The sequence below is a fragment of the Panthera uncia genome, chromosome E1 (genome assembly GCF_023721935.1).
Source record: "Panthera uncia isolate 11264 chromosome E1, Puncia_PCG_1.0, whole genome shotgun sequence".
In the NCBI taxonomy this organism is placed as follows: Eukaryota; Metazoa; Chordata; class Mammalia; order Carnivora; family Felidae; genus Panthera; species Panthera uncia.
Genome location: NC_064814.1, coordinates 26,374,863 through 26,400,904, shown reverse-complemented (window position 1 = coordinate 26,400,904; position 26,042 = coordinate 26,374,863). Strand labels below are relative to the sequence as shown.

The window sequence follows — 26,042 nt, the reverse complement described above, 5'->3', positions numbered from 1 at the left end:
AGCTGCATTTATGGTTAAAATTGTTCAAGACAGGCAACAATCCTGATTGGATAAAATTTGGTGCCTTTTTATAAAACTCAGAAATTCTTGTCTTTTTTAGTAGGGAAAATCAATCCTGGCTTATCTGTAATGCAAAGCTGTTAGGTGATGTTTGCCATTCAATACTTTTGGGCTTTCAGATGTGTGTTATTTCTTCCAGGCTTGGGACATGCTTCATGTGCAGCAGAGTTGAGCTGAGGTTTAGTGAAATATCAGAGTTGTTTCTTTCTTTCTTTATTTCTTTCTTTCTTTCTTTCTTTCTTTCTCTCTTTCTAGAATGTACTGCCTATAAGTTTTATTTACTTATCAAGGCGAGCGTTACAAAATGTTTCAAAAATGAGCCCCTGGGTCTGAGTACATTAGGTGAATCTGATCTCATAGATTTCTGAGCCTTTGGCATTCCCTTCTTTCCCTCCCGTGAGCTGGGAAGGAGGGTAAGAGTGGATCCGGCAATGTCAGGTCTCAGAGGAGGCATCAGAATTGTGCTGAACCTGAGAAGTATCCTTTGTCCACCTACTTGGTAAACTTTCCAACCATGTAAGTCTTGATCTGGTTTCTCAACTTGATCAGATGTAAAGATTTCCTGGCTGACTTCAAATCTCCTAGTGACACAAATACGTGGAGTCTCTGTTAACTCTGTTGTCCTTGGCTGGACAAAGCCATTGCAGCCTCTGCTTTGAGGCCACTTCCTGCCTGCTGCCCCAGGACAGATGCACTGGCTTTCAACTCCCCTGCCTTTAGGGCTTCCTCCAGGGCTGTGGAAACATCTGAGTTCTCTATCCACTCCACCTGGAAGTGGGGTACTGGGTAACCCAGGGTACTTTGATGCATCCCAAAGCCCTAGATTTGTACTGGGTGACTTCCAAGGTGATACCTTTCCAGAGCCTTCAATAGGTTCTTTGTTCCTGTTCTGGTCGTGTCTGAAGACACCAAACCTCATTGTCAACTCCAGAAGGAGTTGGCTTCTCTTTCACTCATCCTGTGTTATAAACCCTTCTTCATCACAGAGCTGCAAGCCTCAGGGGCCTTAAGGTCATAGGCAGAAAAAGTATCTTTACTCTGGGAAGACACTTGGATCTAAGCAATTGGAGCTCATATGGAAGATGAAGTTTAATTTGGCAAATCCTTTCTCTACACAAAACTGTGCTTTCAGACACATTGTCTTGTGTCATTATCTCTAACCCAGAATGATGAGTCTGAAGGAGACTGAAAAAAAGAATAAGATTTAAAGAAAGGAAATAAAAGTCAAGGTTTAACATTTCTATTTACTTGCCAGATTACAAATATGGTTGAAATGACCTTATTTTCTTCCAGTGTGAAGGGAAGCTGAAATATGAATACTGTTCAGTAGTAAAGGGATCCACACAAGTCTGTATTATCTGCACTTTGGGGTGTATACCCACATGTAATAGAATCGCCCCAATTCACCCACCATCTGTCATAAGGTCAGAGATTATCCTGAGATCACGTCAGCATGAGCTCACAGATCCCTATGCTCTGTCCCAGTTACTTGGGCTTTCCATTTTTTCTCTTCATGGTGTCAAAACCTCTCACCATGATCGTTTATATTCTTGTTTTCATTTTCCTGGAACCTGAGGAAAGCTGGCCAATTGCACCCTTCCCTCTTTTAGCCTAGCCATTTTAGCAAATGCCTTATGCCCTCTCTGTTCCTAAGGGGTCTGTGCACATGGAGAGTTCTTGCCTGGCTTGTGCATGGGATCAGCCTCAGTCTGGGTGGTGTGTGTGTGTGTGTGTGTGTGTGTGTGTACATGAGTGTAGGGGCAGGTGTGGAAAAGAGGTGATTCAGAGGTAGAGACAAGTGATGGGGGAATTCAGATAGGCTTAAATACATAATTACTGTCTACTTCTCTTCAATAGACCTCTCCTGAGTGCTTTGTATAAAAACGCAATGACAGTATATTTACAGGTTAATAATCTGTTTTAAAGAAAAGAAGAGGGAGGGATGCTGGATGGCTTGTGGGTAGAAAAGGAGTACTGTATGTCTATTCACCCTTCTTACATGGCCAGGACCAAAGGATTGTCTGCTATTCTCTTAATCTCTCTTCCTCTCTTCCCCCTTTTAGCTCAACAGAATTCACCAAAAATCCATGAAGGCTGGTGGGCGTACAAGGAGGTGGTCCAGGGAAGCTTTGTTCCAGGTAAAGACACATTTATTCTTGTCATTTTATTTTTAAGAAAAGAATTTGAATGAAATAGAATATTATTTCCAGAATTTTGCATTTGCTACATGGCAGGAAAGGTATCGCCAGAAGCAGCAGGGTTCCTCTGCCACTGCAGGTGAATGCTCCATCCGGGGAAGGTTTGTTCAGGAGTGGCAGTTTAGGCAAGACCACCTTTTTCCATCTGAGCCTACCTGCCAAAGCCTTTCCCTCTGCAGGTGGCTCTTCCAGGGAGAGGCCAGGGGAGGACAGAATGTTGAAGCTCTGTCTGCTGGAGTTCGGTGAAGCGAGAAAGAGCCATCTTTGAACATTGATGAAACAGGAAGGCTGGAAAGGCTGACCATGACAGTGAGGCTTGCTGGGATGCATGCTGTCACTGATGTCACTTCAGTAGCATCTGTGCTCAGGACTTAGCACATTGAGCCAAGCACAGGCTAAAAATAACAGGCGGAGTGGATGCCGTCAGCATTGGGGGAAAAGAACTGAAGACAAGGCAGAGCCAGAAATTAAAGCCATGACTCTAGTTTCGAAGGAAGGTAGAGAGTTCTCCTGTCTTCCCCACCACTCTCACCTCCCTTCTGCTGTATCAGACTTCCGTGGGGAGAGAGGCAAGAGAAAGAGCAAGAATGGTAAGGAGAAGGATGGAGGGGAAGGCAGGTGAGATATGTCAGAATATTTTAAACTGCTGAGATGTGGGAAGGTAAGAAAGAAAGCTCTTGAGAGAAGCGAGTATGGGCCCCCACTTAGGCCCTAAGAACAGAAAGCTCCAGTGTCAGTGGAGATCTTTGTAGTTGGTGGCAGGTGGGAAGAACAGTGCCCCTGGTTCATTCTTGGCTGCTATATGGCCTGTGCCTGTTCTTCTGTAGAGTTCATTACATCACCTGTGCAGAGCTCAGCAAGTTGTTAAAGCCCTTGGAGCATCACTTTCTTGGTTGTGCCGTGGGACAGTAATACACGCTCTTGGGGCTTTCCAAGAAGAGGAAACAGCTTGGTGGGGGAGAGTGGGTGACCCACAAAAAAGCCAGCTGGCTGCCAAATAGCCTCATAAATTGATATTATTAACTGCACAAATTTACTCTGGTACATTTGTCCCTTGGCCCAGTGGGCATAGAAACCCGTCTTGATTAATTCACCCAGAAACGATCAGGTTTCTAATAATAATCTTGGAACAACTTAATTGGCACGTGCTATATTCATATGGTGTGATATAGATACATGGCATTTTTTCCATAACAACTGGAGACATCCCTTTCCAATGGAGTGCTTATTGTGTTTCTAAGGAATCTGCTTCCCATATTCGAGACATCCCAGAAGTTGTGTTTATAATGACACTCATGTGCTTTGTGATTATGGGAGTAGAGCCACAAAGGGCATTCCCTTCAGGTTATAATGAGTCCTGCTAAACTGATAATATCCTCAGTAGTGACTGAAGTGTTGATGGATAATATGGAAGAGGCGGTGCAAAGTTTTGCTCTTCTGCCCCACATTTTATTTTTGATGTTTTCCGCTCTGTTGACACATTCCTTCTCTACACGCTTGCAAGGTCCTCTTTTGATTTGGCAGTTGCTTCTCAGACAGCCACAGGAAAGAAGTTTCATCTTTCCTTTTATGTGTTGATTTAAAAAAGTCAAACTTCCCCTCATTTCCAGCTTTATATGAGATACTATGAATAAAACCTGCTATATGGTAAGCAGTAAGGTGCGGAGGTCTGAGAGTAGAATCTGGAGCCAGGCAGACCTGGCATTGAGTCTGGGTTCTATGGCTTCCTATTGGTAGTTCTGTCAGCAAGTTGCCTGCCTACTCTCAGATCCTTGGGTTATCCATCTGCTAAAATGGAGATAAGGACTCAGTCAGCCTCATGAGGTTTTGTGAGGATTAAATTAGATAATGCAGATAAGGTGCTTATGGTAATGTGTGGTGCATGGTGTGAGGCAGGACATATCAGTTGTTCTCGATATAACTATTACTATTTTATCGGTAACAATGTAGTTGGATATCTGATACTTCTCTGCTTCAGAAAAGGCAGAGAGCCATAAACTGGAAATATAATAATGCAAGTGAAGGTCTCTCATGATGCGTAGAACATGGGGGATGCTTAGTAATTGTTCCCGGGATGGGTGAACGCAACTGGTCTGGACGCAGTGACCAACTGAGAAGTGACTTGATCATCCTTTGCATTGAATGGTCTCAAAGCCCTTTGGCTTCCTGGTACAGAAGACTGGTAGCTGATGATTTTACTTCCTAAACTTCGGGGCACTCCACTCTGTTAAAAAAAAGATAAGAGTCATGAGAATTTTTGAATTAAGTAATTGGACCTGAGGCCCTAACATCTGACAGACTTCAAATGACCTACTTTATCTAAATTGGTGCTTAGGGCAATAAAGAGACCCTTTATCTCTTATTATCATTGCTGAATATAAGGTTGACAGTGTTCCTTGATTTGCCACTGGGATTTTTTTTCATGGTATGGATGTGTGAAAGAAAAGAGAACTCTGTATGACGAGACGATTTGGACAAGTTTTATTGCCCTGTAAGTTCTTTACAAGAGTATCTAGAAATAATTGTCAGTTGGCATAACAGTTGTGAATCTGTGATTTCAACAGCTTGTGGTGCGTAGAAATATAGGACTTCTCTAAGAGTGGCAAGCCTGGGGTTGATTTAGCACAAGAATAACCCACTTCGGTCAGTTCAAAGCACCTATGGGGTAGGCTCCTAGTGTTGAGAACCATGTATGGGGCTGTTGATAAAGAGGTAATGGGTACACAGTTATTATTCAAGGATGAACCTACTGTCTAAAGAGGAAGATAAGCCATAAACCCATGACTCAGTGTAACAAGGCCTCTAATAGGGTCTAGAGAACATGTAAAGGAGCCTGTAAAGTGTTGTGATTCTGTCTGCCTGTTGACTAGTAGACTTCGTTTACCTGCTCAAATCCACACCTTCATCTAGCCTCACCCCTAACTACAGCCTACTTTGCAGGCAGAGCCCCGATTTGATTTGTGTTCACCCCCCCCAGACAGCCATGGGCTCAGAAGGAGTCCTTCCCCAGCCTCAGAAAGTTACTCTTGATTACTATCTACCCCAATCATGGTGATTTCATATTATTCTTGAGACTGATGGATTTAGACATCATGATGGCTAATTTCCTGCATCAGATTGGATGGTCTGCAGTACCAAGATACTTTGTCAAACACTATCCTTGATGTCTCCGTGAAGATTTTTTTTAGATGAGATTACCATTTACAACAGTGGAGCTTAACTGAAGCAGACTACTCTTCCTAATGGCAGTGGGCCTCATCAAATCAGTTGAAGGCCTTGAGAGAAAAAGACTGAGGTTCCCCCAAGGAAGAGGGAATTATGCTTCTAGAACCTTTTGGCCTCAAACTACACCATCTCCTCTCTGGGTGTCCAACCTGCCAGCCTGCCCTGCAAGTTACAGATCTGTCAGTGTCCACAATCAAATGAGCCAATTCCTTAGAATAAATCTCTCTTTACAAATAGACACATACAGATGGGGTGCACGTACACACACACACACACACACACACACACACACACACTATTGGTTCTGTTTCTCTGGAAAACCCTGACTGATTCACTAATATAAACATAAGCCTGTGGTAAACAATTCTACCCATGGTGGGGACAAAAGCTATAGCAAAGATGGTAAAACAGAAACTTGGAATGAACCCAGATCTTGTATGGCTGACTTAGCATTAAATCAACCGTGGAATTGCCTCAACATTGATTTTCTTAAGTGAGATAACAGACTTCTTACTGTTGGAGCTGTTTTGAGTCAGGCTTTCTGTCACTTGCAGCCCAAAGCATTCTTCCAGCTTCTGGATTCTCAGTGGAAAAGGAGGAGAAGGGGGAGGGGGACATCAGAGCAAATAGCACTGGCAGAGAGGGGTGGAAATGCACCATGCATACAGACACTGTCTATAGGACAGAGCACACCATGGAGCTTGATATGTGAGGAGGCCAGAAGGGGGCCTGGCTATGGGACTCTGTGTTTCGTGTTCAAGAGCTTAGACACAGTCCCTTTAAAAGTAGAGGAATTATAAGACACCCCTAAGCTCTAGAGAGACACAGTGATGTGTATTTTAAAAAGCCAGCTATCAACAGGCACATGAAAAGATGCTCAACGTCGCTCCTCATCAGGGAAATACAAATCAAAACCACACTCAGATACCACCTCACGCCAGTCAGAGTGGCCAAAATGAACAAATCAGGAGACTATAGATGCTGGAGAGGATGTGGAGAAATGGGAACCCTCTTGCACTGTTGGTGGGAATGCAAACTGGTGCAGCCACTCTGGAAAACAGTGTGGAGGTTCCTCAGAAAATTAAAAATAGATCTACCCTATGACCCAGTAGTAGCACTGCTAGGAATTTACCCAAGGGATACAGGAGTACTGATGCACAGGGGCACTTGTACCCCAATGTTTATAGCAGCACTCTCAACAATAGCCAAATTATGGAAAGAGCCTAAATGTCCATCAACTGATGAATGGATAAAGAAATTGTGGTTTATATACACAATGGAGTACTACATGGCAATGAGAAAGAATGAAATATGGCCCTTTGTAGCAACGTGGATGGAACTGGAGAGTGTGATGCTAAGTGAAATAAGCCATGCAGAGAAAGACAGATACCATATGTTTCCACTCTTATGTAGATCCTGAGAAACTTAACAGAGACCCATGGGGGAGGGGAAGGGGAAAAAAAAAAGAGGTTAGAGTGGGAGAGAGCCAAAGCATAAGAGACTCTCAAAAACTGAGAACAAACTGAGGGTTAATGGGGGGTGGGAGGGAGGGGAGGGTGGGTGATGGGTATTGAGGAGGGCACCTTTTGGGATGAGCACTGGGTGTTGTATGGAAACCAATTTGACAATAAATTTCATATATTGAAAAAAAATAAAAGTGAAGGAGAGGTAAAAAAAATAAAAAAATTAAAAAATTAAAAAAAATAAATGCCAGCTATTGGGGCACACAGGTAGCTCAGTTGGTTAAGCACCTGACTCTTGGTTTTAGCTTAGATCATCATCTCAGGGTTATGGGATTGAGCCCTGTGTTAGGCTCCACACTGAGCATGGAGCCTACTTAACATCCTCTCTCAGGGTGCCTGGGCAGCTCTGTCAGTTGAGCATCTGGCTTAGGCTCAGGTCTTGAACTCGTGGATCATGAGTTCAAGCCCCGTGTCAGGCTCTGTGCTGACAGCTCAGAGCCTGGAGCCTGCTTTGGATTCTGTGTCTCCCTCTCTCTGTGTTGGTCTCACGCTTGCTCTCTCTCTCTCTCAAAAATAAAGATTTAAAAAAATAAAAAAAAAAAGATCCTGTCTTTCCCTCTCTCTCTGCCCTCCCCCTCCTCTAAAAAAACAAAAAAAACCAGCTATGACTATAGTAATGGAGATGTATACTGTATTTTGAAAAGAATAGCAGAGGCAAAAGGATTCATGAGGTGATTTTGTTTTGTTTTTAATATTTATTTTTGAGAGAGAGAGAGAGAGAGAGACAGTGTGTGAGCGGGCGGGTGGGGGGGTGGGGGGTGGTGCAGAGAGAGAGGGAGACACAGTATCCAAAGCAGGCTCCAGGCCCTGAGCTGTCAGCACAGAGCCCATCACGGGGCTCGAACTCAAGAACTGTGAGATCATGACCTGAGCTGAAGTCAGATGCTCAACTGACTGAGCCACCCCAGTGCCTCAAGGTGGTTTCTTTCTTTCTTTCTTCTTTAATCATCCAGGCAAGAGATGGCAAGCACCTGTACTAATACTGTGAAATAAAAAAAAAATCCTAAAAACAAAACCCCAAAACTGGGTTAATCATGTTATGGAAGGATTCAGCATAGGGTTTGTTTAGTGACATTTAAAGTATATTTCTCTTTCACACATGTAGATAACACATTTATCATTTAGCATAAATATACACATTTAACACATTTCAGAAAAATTTGTGCCAAATACTGTCTTTTCACATTCCATTTATCCAAAACAGTGGGGGAATCAGGCATTCTCTATGGAGGAGGCACTATGCTGGAACCTGGGGTTTTAAAAAAGAGATGCCCTCTGGGGCACCTGGGTGGCTCAGTCAGTTAGGCGTCTGACTCTTGATCATGGGTCAGGGCTTGATTTCATGGTTCTGGTCATTAGATTGAGCCTCGAGTTGGGCTCCGTGCTGAGTATGGAGCCTGCCTGGGATTTTCTCTCTCAATCTCTCTCTCTCTCTCTCTCTCTCTCTCTCTCTCTCTCTCTCTGCCTCTTCCCTATTCATGCGCTCTCTCTCAATAAATAAATAAACATTTAAAAATAAAAATAAAAAGGAGTTGGCCTCTAACTTCTTTCCATCTAGTGGGAGAGACAGTCACTAAAAGTACTAAGTAGCTTCTCACTCCCAACACCTGCTTCACATGGCAATGTTTGGATGGGAAGTTTCTTTTTCTCTGTTCAGACTAGGACATCAGAATCAAGGGGTTGCTTCCATTTTAAAGCTTTAAATCATGACACTGGGGGTATATATTTTTAGAACTTTATGAAACCCTGGAGCAGGTGAAGAACCTCTTTTCCATTTCACCACCACCTAAGGGTCGCTCTCAGGTTGCTGAATGTGAGGTCTTGAACTCACTCATTCTGCAGTCTGTCTCTGGACGCCTGCTTTCAGCATGGCCATACTTGATTCTTGATGGATAAAGACACAAAGAACATTCCACTGTGGCTTAAAGGAGCCGAGGATAGTGACAGAGAGAGAGAGAGAGAGAGAGAGAGAGAGAGATATCCATCATGCTATAGCACTTCCAGGATTGCCATGGAGGGTGTCTGGGGCTACCCAGTTCGAGAAAGCACAGAGGGGACTTCCCAGCAGATGAAATGCCTGGACTGAGTCCCCAAGGGTTACATGTATGATTCTGCTAGGGGAATAAGGGAAGAAATGGTGTTTCAGAAAGGGGAGGAGTCTGGGAAGAGAGGGGCTCACTGTGCAGATAGCTCAGGGGGAGTTAGGGCTGAGGAGGGCAGCAGGGGTCCAGTCATGGAAAGCCATACCAGCTGTCAGTGTAGATGTCACCCTAAAGGTTTTGGGGGGGCCAAGGGAGGGATGAAAACTAATGCAAGATTCAGAATGAGGGAGATGGGAGCTAAGATAGGAGCGGTGGGGGCTCTGAGGAGGGTCTAGCCTCCAGGGACAGGAGCCTCATGTCCTTTTACCCCTACCCCTCCAGGACATAGCACAGACGTTGCATACAGCCGGGGGGGGGGGCCTCCATGTTTGCTAAATCAACTTGGATCAGAACAGAGGAGTTACTGCTCCTTGAAGCTAGGTGGACAGCACCAGCAGCAGCATCAAAATAAACACAGCACGACAAACTATATGGGCTGTATGGGCTATAAAGGTGCATTGGGAAAACCTCCAGTTTCCCACGTGTGTCCCCTCCTCACATTTTACTGCTGACACTTCTGGTCACCAAATGTGTGGAGGTTTTTTCCACACAGCAAGTAATTCTCCATGACGCCAACTGATTGTCTTTTACTCAATTGTAACACTTTCTACCTGGAGTTAGTGTCGGATCCCACAGCTTAAGGGCTCAGTCCCATGAGACTGCCACCACCCCACTGCAGATGCCAGTTACACATTGTATAGGTCCCCAGGTTACCCACAACTTCTGCCTGATTGGGCTACAAATCAGAAGTCCCCACCATCTCTTCTTCCAGTTTAATTAATTTGCTAGTGTGGCTCACAGAACTGGAAACACTCACTTATATTTACCACTTTATTAAAGGATGTTATAAAGGATACATATGAACAGCCAGTTGAAGAAATACACAGGGAGAAGAGCTTCTGTCCCTGTGGAGTTGGGGTGTACACCCTCCTAGTACATGAACATTTTCACCAGCCTCGAAGCTCTCCAAACACCCCGCCATGGGGATTTTTATGGAGGCTTCATCAGGTGAGCACGATCGATTGCTAACTCTATTTCTAGTTGCCCTCCACATTATGGAGGAATTGGTGGGGTGGAGAAGCTGAAAATTCTAAGCTTCTAATCATGGCTTGGTCTTTCTGTTGACCAGCCCTCATCCAGAGGCCATCCAGGAACCCACCTTAAGTTGCCTCATTAGAACTGGAGATGCTCCTAGTGCTGGTATCTCTTGGGAATATGGAAGGGTTTCAGGAGCCCTAGATGTGACAAATAGGCTTAGAGGTGTGTCCCAGGCAGAAGAGTGCACCTGCATAAAGTCTCAGAGGCATGCATGTGTGAGCATGGCGTGCATTAGAAATGGAGCAAACTTCACTGTGGCCTGAGTGTAGAGTGTCAGAGGCAAAGTGGTTTGAGACTGGAGGTGGTCAGGAGCCAGATCACACTTGGTTGGGCCACACTTCAAGTTTCTGCATGAGGATCCCGGAACAATGGAAGGAGAGTAAGCAGTTGTAAGCAATTCACTCTTCCTCGGAGATCCGGCAAGCACCAAGGGATCATGCAAGTGAGTTTCTAACTGTCTGAATGATGAATAGAGAAACTCAAAGCTTCATTTGTGATCATGGGTGGGATTAGGAGGCTGCTTTGGCTCACTGGTAGAGCCGGATGGCTCACCATGTTATGGTATATTCTTCAAAATCAAGTAGAGATGGTTCGCGCAGGACAGTAAAGTCTCCCAGCCTGCACAGCTTCCCACCTCTTCCTTGTTGGGGAGTTTTAAAACCTCAAGATTGTTAGAAGATGACAGTAATAATATCTGTTGCCGGCGTTACCTGTAGTTTAGCACTGATACCTAATTACCTGCGTTGTTCCAAATGGCCAGGTTTCTTGGCTTGGGAAAGGCTCCTATAGACATGGGTAAGGAATGCGAGCTCTCTTTTCTCCCTGCAGCCCTCCTAGGGAGGGAAGCTGGGTGGTGGGTGCTTGGTGACGTGGGGTGACCTGCCAGGGGTCACACCTGCCTCTTATTCCTCCATAGAGCAGATGGTGTCTATATTTGTTTTCTATTGCTGCATAGCCAATCACCATTCGTCTAGGAGTTTAAATGTGTGTAAACAGACACATATTTTATTGTCTTGCAGTTTCCACGGGAGTTCAGGCATGGCTCAGCTAGGTCCTCTGCTCAGGGTCTTATAAGGCTGTGAAAGGTGTCAGTCCCGTTGCTTCTCATTTGGGACCAAGCTCACATAGGTTCTAGGCAGAATTCAGTTGTTTGCGGTTGTAGGACTGATGCCCTCAGCTCCTGTAGGCTGTCCCGTCTCCACAGTTCACAGCATGACCGACTGTTTGAAGGCCAAGAAGAAACTGTCTTGCTTTGAATCTCTCCTTTCTCCTCTGGGAAGGTTTGGACTCTCTTTTAAAAGTTAGACCTACCCAGGATACTCTCCTTATGCTGATGGAGGGCCTCATTCACATCTGCAAAGTCCCTTCATCTCTGACATAACACGTAACGTAGTCACAGGAGTGAAATTCCATTATTCACACAAATCCGATTCATGCTCAGGTGGTGTGTACACCAGCAGGTGAGAATCTTGGGGGCCATCATGGAATTTGGCCCTAACACCTTGACCTTCATTCCTCTACATGGTAACCAGTGCCGGGCTGTGCCCCTCATTCCTTCATATGTACGAGGCTGCTAAAATGCTCATTCTAAACCGGTCATAGTTGAAGATGAAATAGACATTGTTCTAGGCTAACATCTCCAAAAGGAGAGGTGAGAAATAATATTTTTTGGATCGGATATTGTGTCTGTTGCCTTTCCATGAAGAGTATCCTCAGAAGAAAACCAAAGCTAGCTTCCCCCACCCCGCCCCTGATTTCTCAGCCAGTGCTCCTAGATTTATAATCAACGGAAAGTGTGAGGGAGACAGACGGAAGGATTTTATACAACACTCCCAGGTTTCTGGTTTGGGCAACTTGTTGGAGGGTGGAATTGTTCCCCATTGCAGACACAGGAAAGAAGCAGTGAGGTGGGCAGGACAAGGCTCGTAGAGGCTCCCAGTGGACAACACCCCTCAGGGGCTCATCCAGGCGCCACCCCGAATTGCTCTCCAGCCATTCTCCCCCTGCTTTTATCTCCCCTGCCCTTCTCTCCTCCAGCCGCAGACTCTGGCTTCTGATACTTCTCCCTACTCAGACCTCTGTCCTTGTGTTTGGCGAGCTTGCCTTTTGGCGGCTGGCTCAGACTCAGCATTTGCTTGCCACCATCTTCCCAAGCTCCCACTCCACTTCCAACGGACAGGCTCTGTTGACACCGGGGTCAGGTATTGCTCAGGCTTTCTCCCCTCAGGAATTCACTGCATGACTACGCCTGCCCCACTCAGTCTCCTGCGGAAGGGAAGAGGATGCCACAGCCCCTAAACATCACCTGCCCTCCATCATCCTTTAACACACCCCAGTTGAGTATTGGATAAAGTCATTGCATTGGTTTCACGTGACTGCCTTAACAAATTACACAAGCAGTGGCTCAAAATGACACAGTAATTATATAATTATTAGCATTCTGGAGGTAGATATTCTAAAATCAAGCCCCTCTTGATATGTCACTTTGGCATCAGTTTCTTTGCTACAAAAGTATGTGCACACCTTTTTGTTTGAGTGTAAAATTTCATTTTAATTTCTCTGAGGTAAAACTCGCATTTTACAGAGTCCTGGTTCCATATTGTTTGGTCAAGGGAAATAACCCTCTGCTGTTGGAGGTAGTCGCTCCTTACTGTGTATGTTCGTGTTTTATCTGTTTCATTTACTAGAGCGGGGAGTGGGTGAGTCCACACAGCAGTGCTCTCCCCTTGGACTTTGCTTTGGTCATTACCAATCTTCTTTCTTCTCTGGGTCCCGGAAGCAGCAGGAAGACTATGGGAAAGTGCTTACTGGCTTGGCTCGTCCACTAACCAAACGTGTAATTTTAGGCAAGTCATTTAGTATCTCAGGCTCTTGATTTCCTCACGTATAAAATCACTGTGTTGGGCTGCATTAATTTCAGAGACCCATTCTGGCTCCAATATTCTCTGAGAGTTTGCTAATGTGATAGAAGATTGGTTTGGGAGATACATTTAGCAGCATTAAGAAATAGAATATTGATTTCATTCACAGGATAATTTTATTATGTTCTCGGTATCAGTATTTTGAAATGGAGTCGGTGATGTAAGCGTGTCTGTCTAGATTTCTGATCTCTTGTCTCTATGAGAAAGCAAATAGAACTTAATGGATGAATTCTTCTCAGTATAGGAGGGTGATGTTATGCTGACTCACCCTCAATTATAAATACCTTCATTTATGGTTTTTTCTCAGAAATTGGGATGTGTAGAGATTAAAATGTGCTCTGAGCTTGAAAGATGCCAGACACCCTGCTAGACACTGGGGCTACAAATAAGAATAATGCTCTTGAACTTAAGGAGTTCACAGATACATTTAGAGGCAGGTGGCAAATCACAGGTTCCAGTTTAGCCTGGTAGGCGATGTGAGACTGGAGTGGAGAGACAAAGGAGAAAGTTTCCCCTAACTGTGCCTTCCGGTCAGAGAAGGCTTTGCAGATGAAGACGTCTCTTGAGATAGGTCTTAAAAGATATGGAAGAGTCTGCCAGGTGGACGCCATGGAAAAGGTCACTGCCGGTGGATTAAGCGTAATGGAATCTGACCTGCCACTAAATAACAGATTGTAAACTTCTTGCGAGCAGTAAGCGTTTCTCTTTCTAGTCCTCTGTATGACAGCCCCTATTATTACCATACTTCAAAGCTGTGTGGTGGAAAGTGCATTGGACTCAGAAGATCACTCTTTGTGTTCCACTCCATTGTGAACCAGCTGTGATGTTTAGAAATCACCTAACTTCTCAGAGCCTCAGTTTACTCACTTGTAAAATAAGGACAATGAAACTTATGTCTCAAATATTTTTGTAAAAATAAACTTACAGTAATAGGCTCCTTATCTGTAGAGAATGCAAGGTACTAGACCCCCAGTGGATGCCTGAAATGCAGATTGTACCAAACCCTATATATACTGTGGTTTTTCTTATACATACATACCTACAATAAAATTTAAAAAAAAATTTTTTTTTAATGTTCATTTATTTTTGAGAGACAGAGAGTGAGACAGAGCGCGAGCAGGGGAGGGCCAGAGAGAGATGGAGACACAGAATCTGAAGAAGGCTCCAGGCTCTGAGCCGTCAGCACAGAGCCCGACATGGGGCTTAAACCACAAACCGTGAGATCATGACCTGAGCCGAAGTCAGACGCTCAACCGACTGAGCCACTCAGGCGTCCTGTACAATAAAATTTAATTTAGAGGCACCTGGGTGGCTCAGTCGGTTGAGCGTCAGACTTCGGCTCAGGACATGATCTCGTGGTTCATGAATTCAAGCCCCGCGTCAAGCTCTGTGCTGACAGCTGGGAGCTTGGAGCCTGCTTCCGATTCTGTGTCTCCCTCTCTCTCTGCCCCTACCCTGCGCATGCTCTGGCAATCCCTCTCTCAAAAATAAATAAATGTCAAAACAGTTTTTTGTTTAATTTACTTTATATGTTAGGCACAGTAAGAGGTCAACAACAAACGATAGTGAGTAATAAAATAGAATAATTATAATAATACATTATAATAAAAGTTATGTGCATGTGGTTTCTCTCCAAATATACTAGTGTACTGAACTCATCCTTGTTCTTGTGATGAGGTGAAACGATAAAATGCCTACATGATGAGATGAAGCGAAGTAAATGTAGGCATGTGGTGTCGCATTATGCTATTGTGGATCTTTTGATGATAATTCAGAAGGCGGATCATTTGCTGTCAGACTGTGGTTGACCGCCAGTGGGAGAAACTGCAGAAAACGAAACTGCGGGTCAGGAGGGAGCCCTGCGTATATTAGACCTAGAGGTGCCTTATAGACTCAGAAAGACTATAAAGGTATTGCTCTTGGTGTTACCGTAATTTTGCATTGGGCTTTTTACCTTTGCAAGGAAGGGCCCTGGGGCTTGTACTGCTGTTCTCCATTCCTGTTCCTAACACATCGTTCTAATCCAGAAAGGCACGGTAAGCCTTTTGAAGACATGTTAGCACGTTGTGCAAACAGATACAACTTGAGCACAAGTATACATAAAGCTTGTATATATACTTCACCAAGGAAGCCTGTTCGGTTGTAGCCATCATAGAAAGTGCTGCTGCCAGATGGGCTGTTGCACCAAGCCTTCTCAGAGGCACATGTCTTTCCTGGTGCCATGACACTGCTTCCTAGTCCAGTCAGCACAGATGGCTCTAGCCAGTCACCCACTTTGGAAATACTTCTGGAGCTTCAGGACCTACCCAGTTGGGAGTGGACCCAGGCAGGCTCTGTGGCAGTGGGCCACACTGGGTTCAGGCAGGAAGGGGTACCCTGTCTGTAGAGAATTTCAAACAAATGATGAAACCCGCTGAAAGTTCGATCTGCTTTTTATTATCTTCGTGTGCTGAAAATTCTGGAGATGCCAGTGAGAAAATACTCCTCCTGAAAAAGTCGTTTGTTGGTCTAAGCTCTAAACAATTCCTGTGGTTGCTGTTGTGTTTTAATAATATATGTGTGGTCTTCAGGTTAGCATGTCTTTGTTACTTACCCTTGAATGAGCACTGTATCCTACACGGAAGTTACTGGAGGAACCCTCAGTTACTCAATTAGCTTCTAACACACGGGGACGCACTGACATATGTTTCTTCCTAGACAACCGTCCCGAGGGTTCAGAATTGGTGGAGTTCACTGTTGGTAAGAAAGTCCCTGCCTCTGATCCCTGTCGTACTACATATTCCTGAATTTAAACAGTTGAACAGCAATAGCACTGTGCTTGTACACACAAAGAAGCAGAACTTGAATTCCTTCAATTACGTCATTCTCTATGACTCTGTGGAGTTTTTATTTGTACTTTTAAAACATGGAACCAGAATGTGAACTGCAAAGGTAAAAAATTTTTTTCTTTGGGAAGTGCAGTTTTAATCTCATACGCAAACTATTTTATTGAATCTGAACCATGCCTTTACCACCTGTTTTATTTGTGTTTTAAAGCTAAAGAAAAAAAAACATTATTAATTATTGTGATTGCTAGTGGGAATAATTGTGTTGTTCAGAGCAGGGAGTGCTAAAAATGAGAAGCTCTTAAGTCACATACTTTAGGTTTGCCCCTGTATTCAGCCCTAGGTTCGGTAACTGTACACGCATTGAATAAACAGCACAAAAGCTGAGCTCATGGCTGCTCCCTGGCCATGAAACACATGGTTTCTTTGAGTGAAGCAAACTGGGTTAACATCCATGGTGTTGGCCATCCCAGCTAGCTGAAAATCCACTCCTTCCTCCTCCTGGCAAGGCCTCCCATTTGAAAGATGTGCCTGGGTTACCTTCACAAGCCACAGGTAATAGCTTTATTGAAAAGCAGCTTGGTGAGTTGTTGAGAGGTACCTTGTAAGGGTAAATACTGCTCATTGAGTTGTTGTGTGATAATGGGATTGTTTACAGAATACTCAGCAGGCTGCTGCCTCTTCACCCTCAGGTTATACCTCTTTGTCAGGTGGAAGATAATCAAAGGCAGCAAGACTATAATCCCAACCAGGAATCCTTCTTCTCCCTGCCAATGGATGACAGGGAGGTGCCTGTGGACTTTGTTATAGACTGTGACATTCGACAACATTCTCAAAAAGACAAACTATGCAGCAAAAGCTTTTATGCCTCAAGTGTGCACAGAATGCTCTTTGAAGATTTGGCAATAGGAGGGCGTCAGCTCCCTAGGTTGCAGTGTCCCCATGTGATGATAAGGGCTGGAAGGGTGGGGGTGGGGGGCACCCTTTCTCTCCTTACACACTCCATGCCTCCGTATGACTGGACCCCATGGCAGCTGTGCTGTTTTTGCATTCCATCTCCAGTTTACCCTGCAAGCTGTCTTTTCCCCCCTTACTGACCAGAACTGGGTCACCAGTTCCTGCCAGGTGCCATACCATTGGCTCCTTTTCAGCCTGGACTCGGATCCCCGATGATGCTTCTTTCTGGAAGAGTGCACATTTCTCTATCGACAGCTTAGATATGAGGGCCCCTTTGCAACCTTCTGTGCCTACCCATGGTCCATGATTGGGTGTTCCAGAGTCTCTTTCTTTGCCCGCTAAACTCTTCTCACAGCCTCGCAGCACCCCTCCCCCCCGCCGCCTGCCCCCCAGCTTGGTGCAAACAATTCCCAACATCTCCAGCACTGGTTCTAGCCTCTTCCCAGTTTTGTCCTCATTGTCCGAGCTTTTGAACAGCTCTACTTTCCCATCTTTTGAGCACCACAGTTTCACAAGGTATAGCTAATATCAGTTATACACTCTATTTTATTTCAGACAATCTGCCTTACTCCTAGAAAGCTGATTTTTTTCCCCCCAAAGTGATCTAACACTGCGGCAGTTGTCCAGAATCCTGTCTCCTTTTAAAATGTTTATTTAGATCACACCCTTCTTGCATTTGTTTCCCTGGGAAAAATATCGCCCAGGTTAATCAGAAGAAATTCTGCCCTCATCTCAGCAGGGTGGAAATATATAAATAATGTATGATATTATCATAATACCTTATACAACATGTCATAGCATAGTGTACCAGTATAACAACATATTATATACTTACTGACTTTCAATTATGCATTTTGTTATTGCAGCTGCTTTTTTTCTTGAGGACATCCTCCTTGGTGCCTTTTAATATTCTTTCTTTTCTAATTCAGACTGATCGCATTCTAAGTTGCTCAGCTGTCACACTGACTTTTGTTTTAGTTTGAGTTTTACTTCATAGGTTATTTGTATTCTTTCTCAAATGTTGTGGTATACTCTTGAATTCACTTTATAATTTTCTGAACTCCATATTTAAGTTTTTCTCTTTTTTTTTTTTTTTTTTTTTTTTTTGGCAGTAAAGGTACAGGGGTGATCATTATTCTGGGTCTCCATATATCCAATAAGAGGCCTTTCTCTTGCCCTTACACTTGAGCGATAGTTTCTTTGGTAATCAAATTTTATTTATAAAACTACCTTCCTTCAGATTTTTCTTGGTACCACTCCACTGTCAACTTGTAAGTGGTGTCCAAGATGAGAAGTCTGATGCGATTATAGATAACTGTCTCCCACCAACCCAGGCTCCTACTGGCTTTTAGGACATTATCTTTATCCTTGAAGTTCAGAAATGTCATGGGACGTATCCAAACGTGTATGTCTTTTTTCATTAATTGCACTCAGCATGCTGCAATCTAGGGTCTAACAGAGCAGAGGGTTTTTTGGGTTTTTTTTTCCTGTTTAGTTCACTGTTCTATGAATGCTAGGAAGAGTACCTGACAAACAGTAAGAGCTCCTTAAATCTTATTGGCTAAGTGAACTAGTATTCAAGTCTCTGCTTATTTTAGGGAAATTTTCTTCTTTTATGTCTTTGATTATTTCTTCTATTATTTCCCCCATCTGTTCCTTCTGCTCTCACATTCTGGACAGGTTTGGGAACGTATGGATCTATTTTCTAAGCCTTTCTTTTCTTTCCATGTACAACTTCTATGTCCTTTGCTTTCTCTCATCATTTTATTCTCTTTTTATTTTAAGTTCTAGAATGTTTCATTTACTTACCTTTTCATTGCTCGACTTTGGCCTTTGGCAGTATCTGTTCTTTTAGACAGGATCTTTTATTAACTTTTTAAGTTTGGCAATCATATATTTTTTAACATTTATTTATTTTTGAGAGACAGAGAGAAAGCATGAGTGAGGGAGGTGCAGGGAGAGAGAGGGAGACACAATCTGAAGCAGGCTCCAGGCTCTGAGCTGTCAGCACAGAGCCCCACGCGGGGCTCAAACCCAGGGACCACGAGATCATAACCTGAGCCGAAATCCGATGCTTAACTGACTGAGCCACCCAGGCGCCCCGGCAATCATATTTTAATTTCTAAAAAACTATTTTTGTTTTCTGATTTATCTTTTTAATGTTTATCTTGTTTATCTGGTTTATCTTGTTTTATGTACTCGTTATCTTCCTGACTTTGTTCAAGTTTTCTTTTCTCTTCAATGTTGTCCCTCTTTGTTAATCACGGTTCTTCTCTGTTCTGTTGCTGACTTCCCCCAAATGTCTGGTTATCATTGGCTGTCCATGTTTTAAACAAAGGATTCAGTAGTTTAGTATTGGAAACTGGTATGGTTTTCTCTGCTGTTAATGCCCATCGGTGTCTATGATAAATCTCTAACCTTGAAGGAGGGGGTCAAAATGGAAAATGCCGATGGGCCATCTTTTCCAGGTATAGGAGGAGTAGATAAAAAAAGAGAAGCTGGTGAATCTTGGCCTCCAAAATCAGGACGCCTTTATTGAGGGGATGGTGTGTGTCATCGCTGATGCTGTTACAGAATTGCCCTTATTATTATTCATCTCAGAGATGAACACACATCACTTGTGTGGTTCTGAAGTTACCTTAGGTTTGGTCAGCTTCTCTTTCTGGCCTCAGGCAGAGAACCCCCAGTGCCACCACTACCTCACACGTGTGCACACGTGCACACTTGCGCACACATACACACAGACACAGTCGATGTCTGCTCCCTTGGAAGGGCCTTCTCATGGCTTTAACACAGGAGCAAATGCCATTTCCAGCCTTAGCACAAATATGCAGAGGAGGAGCGGCCAAGGCAGCCGAACCTTTCCATAGGCTGCACTCTATTTTTTAAATTTTTTTTTTCAACGTTTTTTATTTATTTTTGGGACAGAGAGAGACAGAGCATGAACGGGGGAGGGGCAGAGAGAGAGGGAGACACAGAATCGGAAACAGGCTCCAGGCTCCGAGCCATCAGCCCAGAGCCCGACGCGGGGCTCGAACTCACGGACCGCGAGATCGTGACCTGGCTGAAGTCGGACGCTTAACCGACTGCGCCACCCAGGCGCCCCCCCATAGGCTGCACTCTAATCATTGCCCTGTGTTTGGCCGGTGCCCGTTTCCTATTCTTCTGTCTGCAGGTTTGACCTTTCTCTAGGAAGCCAGTGAGAAATTAGGAAGGAAGACTGTCACCACTGCAAGGAGTTTATTCTCCCTCCTAGTTATTTATTTATCCTGCTATTAAATCCAATTTTATCTGCTTGATAGCTTCTGAAAACTCCTCCAAATTCCTGGCCCTGCAAATGGTACTTGTTCATATTTATCAGAGTTGTTATATATTTATTCCTTTTGTAATATCTTTTCTTTAATTATATCTGGGAAGTAATAGTGGAAGAGAATAAATATGTGTGTCCTGAATGATAATGAACCACAACTTGAATAAGTCACCTTTTCTCACCAAACTAGTTCTTTTCTACTCCCATTTCTTTCTACTTCTTTCTACTTTCTGCTACTTCTACTACCTTCTATTTTCCACTTCTTCCCACTCCCATTTCTACTCCAACTCTCCCATTATCTTAATGGCTCCCTAGTTCAGAGAAGCAAAGGGTAATGGCTGTTGATCAGTGTTACTGATTGCCTTTCTTTTCCTTCCTTCCTTTCTTCCTTCCTTCCATCCTTCATGCCTGTTAAAAACTGTATTTCTATTGAGGCACTGGAAAAGGGCTGGATATATAGGGGTAAACAAACAAATATGGCCTTGTGCTTTTAGAGCTTATAATAGTGGGGGAGAAAAATATCAACCAAACAAGCACACAATGAAAATACATATTTACAAAGTATGGTAGAGTCCTTGAAGGAAATAAGGGTGAGAAGGCCTTACTGGTCAAATGCCATTTTAGGTGAGCTCTGAAGGGTAAGTAGAATTTGGCCAGCAGAAGGGCAAAGAAGGTTTCAATAAGATGGAGCATGAACATTGGAAGTCCTTGAGTTGAGACAGAGTTTGGCATGTTGGAGGCCAGTAGAGAAAACCAGGGATGGGATTGAAGTGCAGAGCAACATGAAAAAAGAATGAAACCTGAGAGTAAGGGGCCTCTAGGCCATGTAAGGAATTGAGATTTAAATCTTTATTCAGTAGTAAGCAATGGCAGTATTAAACAGAGGAGCTACATGCATGATACACATTTTTTTAAATGATCTTTTTAGCTACTGTGGAGAGAGTGAGTAGACTGTAAGAGGGAAAGAGTGGACTCAGGGAAAGTCTTACAGAAGGGCAGGTGCAGAGTGCTGCAGAGGCTAGAGTGAAGGTGGAGGCGAATGTGCTCATGCTGGGAATGTTCTGGAGGTAGTGGGGATTGGACATTGATATATTGGATGGGAAGAGAGTCATGGAGGATGAATCTTAAATTTGGAGTAAATGATGGTGCCATCATCTGAGTTGGTGAACCATGGGAGAGGCAGGTCTGGAGTACAGAGTCCAGTGTTCTGTTTCAGCCATGCTAATTTTTACACGCTCACGAAACACTCAAGAGGAGGCAACATGTTGGCAAGAGATGTCTGAGGGGAAATATGCATTTACCTCCTGCCAACGTACAAATGGTATTTAAAAGCCACTGAGTGAATAAGATTGCCTAAAGAGAAAATATAGCTCACAGACAGAAGATTAGACACGGAGAAGAGCCAACATTTCAGGACATGGGCAGACATGGAAGCAGTTTCACCTCCTATGACAACTCACGTTAGTGTAGGACTACATGAGCATTTGTATTTTTTAACAAACATTTATGCCACACTTACTTTGTGCCAGGCATGATTTCAAATGTTCATTTGGAAACAAACTTTGTGAATGTTAACTGAGTTATTCCTTGCAACCACCCCATGAAGTAGTTATGGTTATTAGCTCCATTTTTACAAATAAAGAAATGGAGGCATGTGGATGCATCTTACCCAAGGTCACATAGCTATTAGATGACAGGGCCAAGTCTCAAACCCAGGCAGACTGCCTCTAGAATTCATACTCTTGAGCACTGTGCCATGGTACCTCTCAGCATCCTGCTGTCTCACCTGGATTCAGTGAGACCGGGTCATCAGTGAATATGGCAGGTGCGAATGGAAGTATATTTGCTCTTGTTGGCCTTGTAGACTTAGATTCTAACTCTTGCCACTATAAACCAATCTGTTGCCCAAACTCATATCTTTTAACTCCAAAAATAACTCTTGCATCTGTCATTTTGTTACATTTTTTGTATCATTTGAATTTCAGACTTTCAGAATATTGTGATAGGGATGCCTGAGTGGCTCAGTGGGTTGAGAGTCTGACTCTTGATTTTGGCTCAGGTCATGATCTCACAGTTTGTGGGATTGAGTCTGGCGTTAGGGTCTGTGCTGTCAGTGGGGAGCCCACTTGGGATTCTCTCCCTCTCTCTTCCCCTCCCCCACCCCTATGTACATTCTTTCTCTTTTCTCAAGATAAATAAACTTTTAAAAAAGAATATTATGATAAACTCCTAAGTGCTTTTGGTTTTTTCCAGCTCCTATCACGTTTTCCCATTACAACCAGATTAACCAAAGCACGACCACATACCATTATTTCCTAGATCAAAAACCTTCCGTGACCTCACATTTCTTACAGAATGTTCACAAGCCTCTCCTGATATCCAAAGTCACCTGTAATTTGCCTCAACTTCTAAGCTCATCAGTTACAATTCCCCAGCATGTGGTCGTGGCTTTCAACCAGGACTAATTCATTATTCCGAGTATGTCCTGGGCATTCTCAGCTTAGCAACTTTGTCATGCTTCCCAGCATACATAGAACCTCTCTTCCTACTCCGCCACGCCCCAGAGGTTCCTGCTGCTGCCAGTTAGAATCTGACTCATCCCACACAACCCAGTATCAGGGTCCTCCCTTTCGCCATTGCATCATTTTCAGCTGGAACTGGTCAGATTCTCTTCTGAAAGAAACCCTGTTCCTTTTATACTAGTTATTGGATTCTAAATATTATGGGAATTTGTGCGTACAGATTGTCCAGTCTTAGAGAGCAAGTTGTCTGTAGCTTTCCACCACCATCTAGAATGCCTGCACCGTGCCTAGCCAACAGTTGGTGCTTTAGGGGTTTAAGTACTCCATAAACAGATGCAGTCTCTCCCACTCAGCTGCTTTTTCCTGTCTGATTAGTACCTGAAGAGCACTGCCTCTTTGTCTTGCTTTTCATTGGACTGATTCTGCTTCCCAAATCCATTCGCATCATGCAGTGATTTTTATTACATGTGTTTCCCAAACACATGTTAAAACCAAGAATGCTAAGTGGCTGACTCCCCAGTTAAGACACTTGCAGGTTAGGATGAACTCTGTGCGTGACATTTTTCCCCCTAGTTTGCCTCTCGGCAAATTGCCTCTCAGATACTTCAGGAAAAGAAACAAAAGTTTTAAAAAAGGATTTTTTTGAGGAGAGTGGAGATACCAGTTTATAGATGGGAACCAAGTACTGAAAAGTCATGTGTTTTAATCTAAATAGAACAAATGGAACTTCTTCAGTCTCTCGTTTTACTAACACATTTCTTTTTACCATAAGACACATTTTCTTTTAATTTTTTGAATTTTTCAAATGCTTATTTATTTTGAAAGAGAGAGAAGAAGGGGCAGAGAGAGGGAGACAGAGGACCTGAAGTGGGATCCACACTGACAGGAGAGAGCCCGATGTGGGGCTCAAACTCATCAACTGTGAGATCATGACCTGAGCTGAAGTTGAACACTGAACTGACTGAGCCACCCAGGTGCCCCACTATAGACACATTTTCTAACTGGCATTTATTTTTATTTTCATTTATTTGTTTTTTAATATTTATTTATTTGAGAGAGAGAGAGAGAGAGAGAGAGAGAGAGCATGAGTGGGGAGGGGCAGACAGAGAGGGAGACACAGAATCTGAAGCAGGCTCCAGGCTCCGAGCTGTCAGCACAGAGCCCGGCACGAGGCTCGAACTCATGGACTGCGAGATCATGACCTGAGCCGAAGTCGGACACTTAACCAACTGAGCCACCCAAGACGCCCCTGGAATTTATTTTTAATAATAAATGTTATAAACTAGATATTTTGACCAGGAAAATAAACACCAAAAATTAAGTTTTAACATTATAGTTTTCGTGATAAAAACAAGGTATTAAATCAAATATACAGTATGATTCAATTTTTTTCATATTCTATCATAACTATATAACAAAGCCCTGGAAGGAAAAACAGCAGAATAAAAAAAAGTATATCTTTGGGTGATGGGTTATTTCTTTTCTCTACATTTCTGTATTTTCTAATTGCTTAATAATTAGCAGATATTACCAGTATGTTAAAAATTTATTTTAAATATAGCTTTTTTTCTAATAGGGGGGTTGTGGAAAAGGGAGGTGGTGGTGAGGGTTTATTTAGAAACCCTATATGAAATTTAGGACTTTTGAAAATCTCATAGTCTTTTTAAAATCTCTTTTATTGAGGTATAATTTATAGTAAAATTGTCTAAATGTATAAGTCCATGATTTTTGACAAATGTATACAGTACTGTAACTGATACCACAATCATGATATATAACATTTTTATCATCCCCAAAAGTTTCTTTGTAACCCTGTATAATTTGTTGACTCACTCCTCCTAACTCTTGTTCCCTCACAACCACTGGTGAACTTTCTATCAGTAACATTTTACATTTTCTAGAGGTCCATATTGATGAAACTATAGGTATGTATAGACTCTTTAGTGCACAGTTTCTTTCCTTTAGAATAATGTAAATTGCATCCATGTTGTTGAGTCTATCAGTAGTTCACCTCTTTATTTTGCTGAATAGTAGTTTATTGTATACATATGTGACATGTACTTACTGATGGACATTTGAATTGTTGCCAGATTTAGGCTATTTGGAATAAAGCTGCTGTGAACATTCAGTATAAGTCCCTATCTGATATATATATATTTATTTATCTTTATTAAATACCTAGGAGAGGGATTACAGAGTCATTTGGTAAGTGCATTTTATTTTACAAGAAACTACCAAACTGTTTTCTAAAATGACTTACCATTTTACATTCCCACAAGCAATGTGTGAGAGTTCCAGTATCTCTACATCCTCATCAACACTTGGTATTATCAGTCTTTTTATTTTTAGCTATTCTAGTGAGTGTGTAGTAATACAGCTTCTTATATTTATAATTTTGCATTTTCCTTATGATTAATTTTCATGTGCTTATTTACTATTCATATATCTTCTTTAGTGAAGTATCTGTTCAAGTATTTTGCTCATCTTAGAAACTGGTGGCTCAGTTGGTTAAGCATCCAACTCTTGATTTCAGCTCAGTTCATGATCTCAAGGTTCTTGAGTTCAAGCCCCACATCAGACTCTGCAGTGGCAGAGTAGAACCTGCTTGGGATTCTGTCTCCCTCTCTCTCTGCTCCTCCCCTGCTTGTGCACATGCATGCTCTCTCTCTAAAATGTAAATAAACATTTTTTTTAATTGGGTTGTTTTCCTTATTTTTATTGATTTTTATGGGGGACCTTTATGTCGTCTGGTCACAGGTCATCTATTGGATACATTTTAAAACATATTTCTTTTGGTCTGTGGCTTGTATTTTCATTTTCTTAGTTTTGAAGGGCAGATTTTTTAATCTTGAGGATATCAATTTATCATGCTAATTGTGAGCTAAAGAATCCTTTATTTTATGGTTCATGCTTTTTATGAGCTAAGACATTTTTATTTAATCCAAGATAACAAAGATTTTTTTCAAATGCTTATTTCTGTAAGTTTTATTATTGTCTTATTATCATGCTTTTATGACTATGCTATATTTTGAGATAATTTTTACAAATCATTCAAAGTAAAGGTGCATGTGAATTTCAAGTTGTTCCAGTTCATATATTAAAAATCTAATCCTTTCTCACTGAAACAGTTTGAGACTTTTGTTATGCAGATCTACTTCTGGCCTCTATTCTGGTCAACTGATGTCTATCACCGAATAAATATTATCTTAATGACTGTAGCTTTATAAGAAGTCTTAAACTCAAGTGATATAAATCCTGTAAT

At 42.8% G+C, this 26,042-nt stretch overlaps 1 protein-coding gene across 2 annotated transcripts in view; it reads left to right on the top strand.

Moving 5' to 3' along the window:
* Window positions 1–26,042, top strand: part of CA10 (carbonic anhydrase 10) — a 488,094-nt gene that overhangs the window by 83,556 nt on the left and 378,496 nt on the right. For both annotated transcript variants that reach the window (XM_049636447.1, XM_049636446.1), the window contains exon 2: window positions 2,124–2,198. In XM_049636447.1, coding sequence (XP_049492404.1) covers window positions 2,124–2,198 — 75 coding nt within the window. The remainder of the gene's footprint in view (window positions 1–2,123; window positions 2,199–26,042) is intronic.